Source organism: Ptychodera flava, unplaced genomic scaffold (genome assembly GCF_041260155.1).
Source record: "Ptychodera flava strain L36383 unplaced genomic scaffold, AS_Pfla_20210202 Scaffold_38__1_contigs__length_1544198_pilon, whole genome shotgun sequence".
Taxonomy (NCBI): domain Eukaryota; kingdom Metazoa; phylum Hemichordata; class Enteropneusta; family Ptychoderidae; genus Ptychodera; species Ptychodera flava.
In genome coordinates, this window is record NW_027248360.1 from 521,171 (window position 1) to 532,090 (window position 10,920).

At 37.2% G+C, this 10,920-nt stretch overlaps 1 protein-coding gene across 1 annotated transcript; it reads left to right on the forward strand.

Annotated features, from left to right (window-relative positions):
• Positions 1–870: 870 nt before the first annotated feature.
• On the forward strand, positions 871–1,602 carry LOC139127850 (uncharacterized). The gene has a single exon (XM_070693707.1). It carries the CDS (start codon positions 871–873, stop codon positions 1,600–1,602), a length of 732 nt encoding a protein of 243 aa, XP_070549808.1.
• The last annotated feature ends 9,318 nt before the right edge of the window (positions 1,603–10,920 follow it).

The window sequence follows — 10,920 nt, forward strand, 5'->3', positions numbered from 1 at the left end:
TATCAGAGAAATCGACCACAGAAACGAGAAGAGGTGTCCAACATACAAGCAAAGTACATCTACAGAATGACTGCACTCCAGAGAGTCAATCATACATGAGCATAGCTGAGAAAGATGCTAATTGGCGACTCAATCCAATACACTTCTCCTGTTGGAAAAGACTTAAACGGATCACTGCATGGGTTTATCGGTTTCTGGAAAACTGTCAGCCAAATCAAAGAAGCACAGGAGAACTGTTGCCTGAAGAGCTGGAAATGCAGAAATTAGAATAATAAGAAAGATTGCAGATGCAAGCCTTTTCAGAAGAATATTCATCACTGGCAAATGGCAAGAAACTACCCAAAAGCAGTAAGTTACTTGTACTTCAGCCTAGGCTTGATAGCGATGGTCTGATAAGATGTGATGGTCGATTGAAGTATGCAGATTGTGTACCATATCATACACGTTTCCCTATCATCTTGCCACGGAAGCATTGGGTAACTAGGCTTATAGTCAAGTTTTACCATGAAGAAGGAAAGCATGCAGCAGGCACAAATCAGACATTGTCAGCAATATCCACTCGATACTGGATAATTTCTGCTAGAGAAGAATTCGAGAATGGGAGAAGAAATGCAATGAATGTGAACGAAGAAAGGCGAAAGCAGCAGAACAAATAATGGCCCCTCTACCAGAAATCAGACTGAAGAAATCACTACGAGCTTTTGCCTATACAGGAACGGATTTTGCAGGACCATTCATTACTGTTCAAGGAAGAGGAAAACGCAGAGAGAAACGATATCTATGTTTGTTTACATGTCTTGGAACAAGGGCAGTTCATTTAGAAATAGCGTTTGGACTTGACACTGACTCATTCTTAATGCTTTCTACCGGATGACAAACCGGAGAGGTCTTCCATGTGAAATGATGTCCGATAATGGTGGTAACTTTGTGGGAGCTGATACGGAGCTGAGACAGTTGGTAAAACTGTTGGATCAAGACCGGATCAGAAAAGCGACTGCCAATCGAAGAATAAAGTGGAACTTTAATCCACCACTTGCACCACATTTTGGTGGTGTACATGAAACCATGATAAAAGCTGCTAAAAGAGCTATCTACGCAGTTTTGGGCAAAGCTGATGTTACAGATGAAGAACTGATGACTGCATTTACAGGAGCCGAAGCGCTAATCAATTCTAGACCATTGACATATCAATCAGCAAATCCAGCAGACAACACACCCCTAACACCGAATCATTTCCTGCATGGGCAGATCGGTGGACAATTTGCACCAGAGTCTGTGGATTCAACTGACTTTAATCCTAGGAAAAGATGGAGACGAATCCAAGAGTTGGTAAGACACTTTTGGCACCGTTGGATGAAAGAATGGTTACCAGGCTTAAATTCCAGAAGGAAGTGGATCCATCCACACAAGGATATCAAAATTGGAGATGTAGTTCTGGTAATCTCACCTGGAACCCCTCGTGGTAATTGGCCTATGGGTAGAGTGATTGCTGTCCAACCAGGAAGAGATGGACATGTACGCGTTGTGAAAGTCCAAGTTGGATCTAATACACTTACGGGACCTATTTCGAAATTGTGTCCTTTGGAGCTAGACATTGATTGACTTTATGATGGACATAAACTGATGAGCTTTGAAATAAACATTTTGTTTTCAATTTTCATGATGTAGATTACATGATTTGTATTACAAATCTGTACATGAAATTTTGAAATTAGAACTGCTTTGAACTTCATGGACTTTATTTCGATATGCTTCAACATATCGAGGAGGAGGAGTATGGAAAAGAGACCCTTTAGCAAATGAATGAATTATACAATTTGAATATATTTACATAACAGAGATTCTTAACTTGGTATGAATGCTTGACACGTACAATGAACGTATATGCAAATTAAGCACAACGTATGCAAATTAAGCACAAAACCGTTGATAGATTTACGTTCTGTATAGCTTTATGCTACTCTGTATTTCATAAGTTTGTCTGTATAAAATACTCTGTCCGTGTTGGCATTAAAGCTGTTAGAAGAAATTATCGTCGTTTTGAAGAGTTTTCATGCCAGTGCATACTACCTTAAAGATGTTTATATACAATATGGCCGTACTCTTCTCCATATATATTTATTTGACTCAACTTTGGTATGCATCTTTCAACCATCATTCAGCAACAATTGTGGTCAATGTCTACACACTGATAACATATTAGTATCATGTTTATCTGAATTTTGCCAAAATTTCGGCAACAGAGCAATATAAAATCTCGTTTTGCATAAATTTGCGGACATTTCGACCGTTAAGGACAAGGATTTCAGAGATCAATTCCTGTGCGCTTTCATAAGCCTGTTCATCTTCAACTAATGCTGCTGTAATTGAAATTATAAAACATTTTGCCGACATCTCAAACTGTATAATTTTAACATCGACAATGAACTTTAACGTGGATCCAAACGTAGGAAAAAATGGCAAGTGTACTTCATAACTGACATCCATCATGCTGCTTCACCCAAGTCAGGCGTCCTTTGAATGTTTTGAACTTTTGCTTCTTATTGTTCATTTATTGCTTTTTGAAAACTAAAACATGGAGCTGTTTTTTGAAAGTTTAACCCTTGTACTCTAATACGCATATTTGTCAAAATATTCAGGTTGAAACTGGCCTTTCAATCCCCCTGCATACCTTTCAGCAATATCTTGGACAGTGAGTGCCTTTACTTGTAGTAATTTGTCTAATTCAGTAAACTCTCGATGGGTTTCTGAACTCACAACGTACGGCACCCAGTCACCTAGCAATGACATCAAAGTCAAAACTGCTTAATACTATTTGGTTGAATGGTTCCACTGGCAGAGTTAAGGGAAGTTTGCAAATATGTCGTCACATTAATGATTGTTCTGCTGTCATACAAAGGACAATTTATTGGCTGCAGTCGAAGGCAGTGCCCAAACCAGGCCTACACTATAATGTTTTTGTAATCATTCACAGAGTCGGCAACCGTTCCTTAGTGATGAAATCATTGTGGCGTACCTTGCGCCAGGTAACATTCAAATTTATCACCGTGTTAAGGAGTCATCTTGACCTAATTAGCCGCCATCAAATTCATGCAAATTCACAGTATTTCTATATTCACTGCGATCTTCTCGACCGTTTCATTTTAGAGTGCGGTGTTGCGTAAACTGAAGCTATGGCCGGGCTTATATATGAACTGGTATATTGATGGTTTATTTTGTCAAATCTCCGATGCTACCGATGGCAGTTTACCTACCTTCTCTGTCAGTGCAATGCCAACAGAAACAGGAAAGCAACAGTCTGTTGATTCTTTGAGATATTTTCACAGATGATAAGTGAGATATCATATATGCATCAAAACTCTAAAATAATCCCCATACTTTGATGATTTGAACTTCCCCATAAAAGCTAACCTTTAAATTATTCTTCCATAAATTAAATTTATTCTGACGACGAGTGTATACTTTCAATACCGTAGGCCTGTTGTTGACAGAGAATATGTAAAAGATTCATGTTTTTTAAGGCGTTTTCGAAGAAGGTCGAGGATATCAAGACGCAAGGATGTTAGTCATGTAATCGAATTTCAATAAAGGGAACCTGAAAAGAGTATATTACTGTTATACGGCATATTCATAAGCAGAGAGGAATTAAAAATTAACGTTTCCCGTGTCAGGATTTCTGTGATTATCAAGCAAAGGATCGGTACGTCTCTTGATCATGTCTTCTGATTATAATGGAACACTCAGCCGGCTTTAATGGACACAGAAACGAAGCTAAATGAAGCAGAAGTGAACTAGCAGTATTACCAATAATTGTAATACAAACCTTCATGGATCAGAATATCTGAGAAAGAACGAGCTCCCTACACGTACAAACTTAAAATATATATATATTCAAAAGCCAATGATTCGAAAAATCGGTTTGCACTGTAACAGCACTTTGCTTCTTTTATCGGTCACGAAGCGTTTGCCTCGACTTGACCAACCACAGTAGGGGAACCTCTTACCTTGAGTCATTTGTTCATCCAGTTCATGGAACAGCTTGATTAAAGGATTAATGCGGCGAGAAGCCATTTTAAACTGTTAAATAGCTTTCCTTCCTTTAAAACAAAGCGTACATAATCCAAGATTCTTCACCTCATGTGCCAGCAAGGCTGTACTTGTCAGTACACACAAGAAGCCCGATTGGAAGGCCTATCTTACTGGCACCGGTGATCCGATAAGATTTTTGCAGAACAAAGGTCTAAAAGAACCGTATCCGGAACATACCATTTTAAGGAGGTAACCATTAGTCTCTAGACGAGGTTAAGCTAGACGAGGTAAGGGAGCCTTCAGTTATTATGAGGGAAAGGTCCGGAGGACATTAAGGGTTGTCCGTCATGCATGTAAAAGGTGACCCTCCCCCGATTCCCCGTTCGAAAATGTGACCCTCCCCTCCTGCCTCTCCCCAAAACTCAAAGGTTTGAAAAGTGAGTATAATCTTGATAGAACCGCTAACTTCGTTATATTACAAGCAAATATATTTTCAAAGAGAAAATTTTGTTTATACCACTAATTTTCTTGCTCTGTCTATCTAGTGCTGTTTCCTGACCAACTCCCTATAGCATGGTAAAGTATGCCAAGTATTCTGCTCATCAACAAAGCCCATACACGAGTAATGACTATTGTTGTAGTTGAAAAATGAATTCTTGTCCGGACTTGAATTCTATTTCAAAATATTAGTAACAGTGCTGAGCAAATTTTCAACTATTTTCAAATTGTTTTATTATCCTGATATTTGACTTTTAGGCCTATTTTTAAATTCAAAATATTTGGTCTGAGATCCAAATCTAGGAAATAGATGTACACTGCCCTGAGGATGGTACTTTGCGGTCATTCAAATTTCCCTCTGACAAAATCTATTTCCAACCATGCGCTATTTCCTTTTTCCCAATTTGCAATTTACTAAAAATCTCATTTTCCTATAACACAATTGGAACTATTTTGTGATTATAAGATGTTGAGCATTTTGTTATAATGTATTTAAAAATCATCAATCTAACAGTGCTTTTGTGCGAAGACGTGGGCAAATTTCATAAATTATTGATAATTGCACAATCATCAAATACATCTCTGACAAATTTTACATTTTTGTCTAGCTTTTCGCACTGTCAGGAAACGACAACCCCTTCAATGTAACTGATTTGTAAATTTGGTTTAAGTGAAAATACAAATTCCCTTTCCAAGGTTGATTTGTAGCCATTTGCTATTCTCACCAATTGTCTGTTCCTATCGCCAGTGGCGCACTTTGCCTCGATTGTTAAATACTGCATCAGCAAAGCGAAGGGGTTTGGAAAGAGAGGCAAGGCAAGCATGCTACTGGAAAGTTGATCCTGTCACTCAGGACCATGGCGTCTTGTATTTCACAGCTGATCCTATTACAGGTAAAGTAGTCAGTTTTGTCTTAGATCTGACCTAATTGCGCATAGTGACGCACTTTTAAGAAATTGATACTCGGAAGAGTCCCTATGAGTCCCTTAAATACGTTCCGGTTGTCCTGTTTCCGAGACATTTATTGTCCATAGTTGCAAGAGTTATGCAATTTGTTTGTGCAATACATAGAATGTACACGATGTCGTCACAAGCCCAAAGAGAGGTGTCATGATATGTCTAATGGGAAATGCTTGATATACTCTACGAGTACCGAACACAACATCAAATATCACCAAAGCTGATATTGCAGAAAACAAGGTCTTACGAACAGGGTCCACCCAATCTGTGCATTGTAAGTGGGCCTTATGGGACCACAGAAAACAATCACTGTGGCCAGCACACATATAAAAGACAAAAATTGATCGTAGTTCGTTTTGAAACAGGACTAGCTTGTATCTTATAGTCTCCGATTTTAAAAATTTAGTCAAAAGCCGTGATTGAGAGATAGGTGCGATATTCCAATATCCCATTCTCCAAAGAAGACTCATATAATCATTTTTACGATTTTCTTATCTGTAGATTTATCTCGGTCGACATGCACGCGTACGCGTAACAAATAGTAGCATGAGGGCATGACAAGTAATTTTACTTTTGTGTGACGACTCTGGATTAATAGTAGTCATCTTTGTTACGCTTTCTTAATACCGAAGTGCTTATTAATTGCAATGTTTATGTTTTGATTATAGTAGCGAGTAGTGTATTGTCCTTGAGACAAGCACGTATAAGGTCAGCAGACATATCCGATGACATTCCTGGACTGCATTCATGTACGTCTCTTTGTTTCAGCATGTGTGTAGCCTGTATGTTTTTGTATGTATTCTTGAAAATAAATATATAATGGAGAATGTCTTTTTGCATGCAATTTGTTTTTATGACTTTTTATTAAAAGGAAAACCTAACACACATTTCATATCAATCAGAGACACTCTCGTTTCGAGTCCCTCTATATGTCCCCAAATCCCTTCACAAGCCCTTAACAGCCCCTTACCTGAATTCACCCGCCTCTCAAGAAGTGTTTGCGAATGCAGCCTTACGAATCATCATCATCATTGTGATGATACAAATGAAAAATGTATAAATAAAGAAATTTTACATAACATATAGTCTATGGAACAAAAAGATGCTGTCTTTATTCCTACGACGGTACATATCTATTGCACTTCTGGGAGACATTTTGACATGTTTGAAATCGAACTCTGTTTTGTTTTCCCACGTCGTTGCAAAAAGTTACCTTTTCATATCAGACATCCATTTAGACTGTGAGGACCCAAAGCGACAACAGCTATTTGCGACTCATTGACCAAGCATTGTTTTTCATGAACGGCTACATATGCTGGAGTATTGGTGACGGACAAAGTGCTGGAATGGAATGTTTAAAGTGTGAAATCCCTGCAGTTTTTTTAACTTTCTTCAAAACAGTCAACAGTAATGTACTATAAAGCATTACAATTTAGATTTCGAATAAATCTATTTGACTGCGCTCATCGAGAATTCCCCGGAGTTACAAGAAATCCACACCTTATTTTGAAACATTACATATTTAGTATATCTAAATAATCACAGAAAACAACTGAACACCATAAAGATTTTCAAAAGTACATGACATCTTATACTCTATTGTAAAAAAGAATGAAGAACGCCTCTAATGTTCCCACGAGCTTTGCAGGACAATGAATCAAAAAGTGACATTTGATCGGATATTGTATTTTTTATTTATGATAAGTAAGTTATGCGCTATTCCACTTTGTAAACGTTTACGGGTCATCAGCGTTTTGGCATAACAACTTTCTTCTCTCCCAATTCACTACTTATCAGTCTGAATGGCCGGGAAGGAGGGGCATGATAACGTAATACCTTTGCCCAGAAAATCTGTCCTTCCTCGAAAACATATTTAGGTCAAATATCACACTAATCAGATAGGCATCGACCTAAATGTGTCTGCCACTCTGTATGAAGTGACTTCAAACTGGTAAATCGCGCGATTCAACTCGTATGTTTGATTTTAAAAGAAATACCGTACCATCTGTCACGAGTTACATTATTCGCCATTTTGAATGTTCATTTTCCAGTAAGAGTTATTATGTTATCTGTTTATAATTAAGAAATTTAGAAGTGATGTAATGTTCTAAGAACTTTGCTGTGATTAATAAAATCGTATTTAAAATTTTGTAAATTTTATCTATTTTCTTTAAAATATGCAGCTAAACAATGAATTGTTACTAATGAAGTGTATTGCTGATATGGCCCCAATTTCACTCACAGAAAGGAAGTTATATGCAAGCACAATTTCCAAATATCAATTTCTCCCGTTTCAAGAATCACTTTTCTGTCATTTTACTAATACAACAATTTTACTTACCATCGTAAACGACAATTTACATGTCATAGAATGTCTTCTTTAATGAAATCTTTGTACTTTTATCTCTAAAAATGAGGCAGTACAAGGAGTTTTCAAACATACTGTTTTATCACTTCCTTATGACTTAATGCGGATATAGCTTCTTCTTTTTGTTGTTATGATTCAGTTAATGTGAGAGTGCTTGACGGTTAGGCAATTTACTGAAAAGAAAGATGCTGTCTGTTGTGTCTAACTATATAGCATGGTTAGATATGAAAACTACTTGGATGTGACTCTCAAACAAATTATGTTATGTATAAAGATGATAAGTTTTCGAAATTCATTGTACAATCTTTTGCATCGTATTAGGCGTGCTTAAAGTACGTAACATGAACATTATTATTGCGAATAGCCTGTTTGGAAATATTAAATCCTTTGAATGTAAAAGTCAATTTTTGTCCCCATAAAAAAACATAATCTAGCTATTGTTTTCAGATGGAGACCGTTTTTAGATTATTGTGAAACCTTTGAACAAAAACTGTAACCCATGAAAAAATTATGTCAATGTGATCAAGAACTTACAAAATATAAAAAAATAATAATAGGTAAATTGTAATGCTAAAATTTGATTAGAATAATAAAAGCTATTGCAGGTTTAGTGAGTATGGGATATTGAGAGGAATAAACGGATAACATTTCTTTCCTAGACATTTCTGACATTTTTGTTCAGTTTTGCATTGTTATCTTGAAATGACATATATGCAGCAGAAGCTATATATAGCTATATCAAGCAGATTAATGGTGAAGAATCAGCACTACCGAATACAAAGAAAGGGCAATTCCAGTATACCTTTGATCGAATTTTAATTTATTCATTCATCTATACTTTTTATACAGTTAGTATCATGTTTACCTGCATTTTGCCAAATTGAGCAATACAAAGTCTCGTTTTGCTTAAATTTGTGAAGCTTTTGGCTGTATTACGAACAAGGATTTCAGCGCACAATCCGTGTACACTGTTTATAAACGTGTTCACCTTCAAATAAATATACAACATTTCGCTGACACCTCAAATAGTAAATCCGACTTCAACTGTAACAATGACAGTGGAAATCGAAAGGTCAATTCTGACCTAAACGTTTAAGTAACGCATTCTCTAAACTTTTCAAATAATCAACGCAATGTTCTAGTTTTCAAAAAGCAATATGAAGCAAGAGCTGAGGACATTCAAAGGACGCCTGATTCTAGTGAAGCAGCATGTTCGAACATTGGCCATTTTTCGATCTCTCTGCGTATCGTTAAATACAACAATATTCTGGACACCGAGGGGCGCCTATACCTGTTGTAATTCGTCAAAGCTTTAAATTATTTTGTTGAGTCATTCCTCGGATGTTTGCAAATATGTCGTCAAGTGAATGATTGTTCTGTTGTCAAGAAGGACAATCGTGTGGGTGCAGTCGAAAGTTGTGCCCCACCCAGTTCTATACCATTCATGCTTTTGTAATCAATTACAGAGTCGGCTACCGTTGCCTAGTGACGTACTGTGCGCCAAGTAACATTCAAATTTGTTACCGTCTTCGGGAGACATCTTGACCTAGTTAGCCGCTATAGAAGTTATTCAAATTCAGGGACTGTAGTTTTCTATTCTCTACGATCCCCTCGACCGTTTCATTTTAGAGCGTGTTGGTTTTTGAACTGAAGCGATGGCCAAGCTTTCAAAAAAATTGTGTTGTTGATCTGGTTAACTTCTAATACTGTCATTGGCAGTTTTCCCATCTACTCTGTCAGTGTCATTCCATAACATAACAGGACCGAAACAGTTTATTATAGGTATCGGTTAGGTCTAATAAATTAAAACTCTAAAATAATCCCCAAATCTGGTGCTTTTAACTTTCCCAGAAGAGCTAACCTCTCAATGACATCGTCCAAAATTCTGTGGTTATCAAGCAAAGGATGATGCATTGTAAGTCTATCGGCCATGTCGCTATTGATAGACTATAATGGAAACACTCAGTCTGCTTTAAGGGTCACAGAAGCTAACTAGAGCAGAACAGAAGTGACCTGGCAGTATCATCACCAGTCAATACTTTCCTTCGGTAACTAGCGTTTGCTTCGCATTTTGGGAACCCTACCGTGATCTAGCGCGTTTCACTGTTCCGCGAAGGTGCTATCGAGAGAGTTTAAGTTGTGAGAGGCCATTTTGCAAGCGGTTAATCAGCTTTCGTTCGGGGCAAAGTGTAAATGCCCCACTAGCTGTCTCTTTTAGCATTTATACTTTGTTTAAAATGAAATAAGTTTTTGAGAATGCACTAATATAGGTCTGTATACACTTATATTAACTACCCGGTGGGATTATATGAGCAATTTTCAATAAGATAAATATTACACTGCGATTAAATGTTGGCCAAACATTAAGTCGCAGCCCTTGATTCAAAGAAGGAAAAACCGTGTATACTGTGCATATCTGCACTGAAATCTGCACATAAACAAGAAGAGTAGTCCAATGTAATGCATAGGGGTGAATGTTTTCAACTGTGACATTGTATGTTCTGCTTCCTTTGTAATAGTATTACCAAATTTTGAAAATGGCGGGAAATCAAAACGACTATTAACATTTGAATTTACTTATCAAACGTCCCACAAAGGAATGGTCTCCTAGTGCACAGTAAGTGACGCTACCCACAATTCTCCATTGTCTGTACACACGGAGATCACTCACTGAACTGAAGCAAATTTCTTCTGTAAACAGAACAACTCGGTCCCTGTTTCAACATTCTGGCAACATAGTTCTGATAATCATATTTTTTTCATTTCTCACTGTGAATATTGAGAAGAATAACCCCCTTTCCGCGGAGGAGATAGCAATTTTGAAATTTGTCGACGGAGATTTTTTACAGCCATTACACAATATTTTCAAGGAAACTAAGGGAATAAGTTGCATCTGTGTTGGCAAAAAAAGGGTCATATGTTTTTAATGTTTGTATTAAAGGAAATTTGCATGTCTGACAGATGTTATAATCAGACCATCTTAGTTGCTGATAACTTGATCTTGCCAAGTGTGCAATTTTTAGCACCTTCAAACATCGACTTTTCATTCATTTTACTCTTGAATT

Bases quoted from the DNA above. Each gene is read 5' to 3' on its own strand.
- LOC139127850 (XM_070693707.1), top strand. From the start codon at position 871: ATGACAAACCGGAGAGGTCTTCCATGTGAAATGATGTCCGATAATGGT.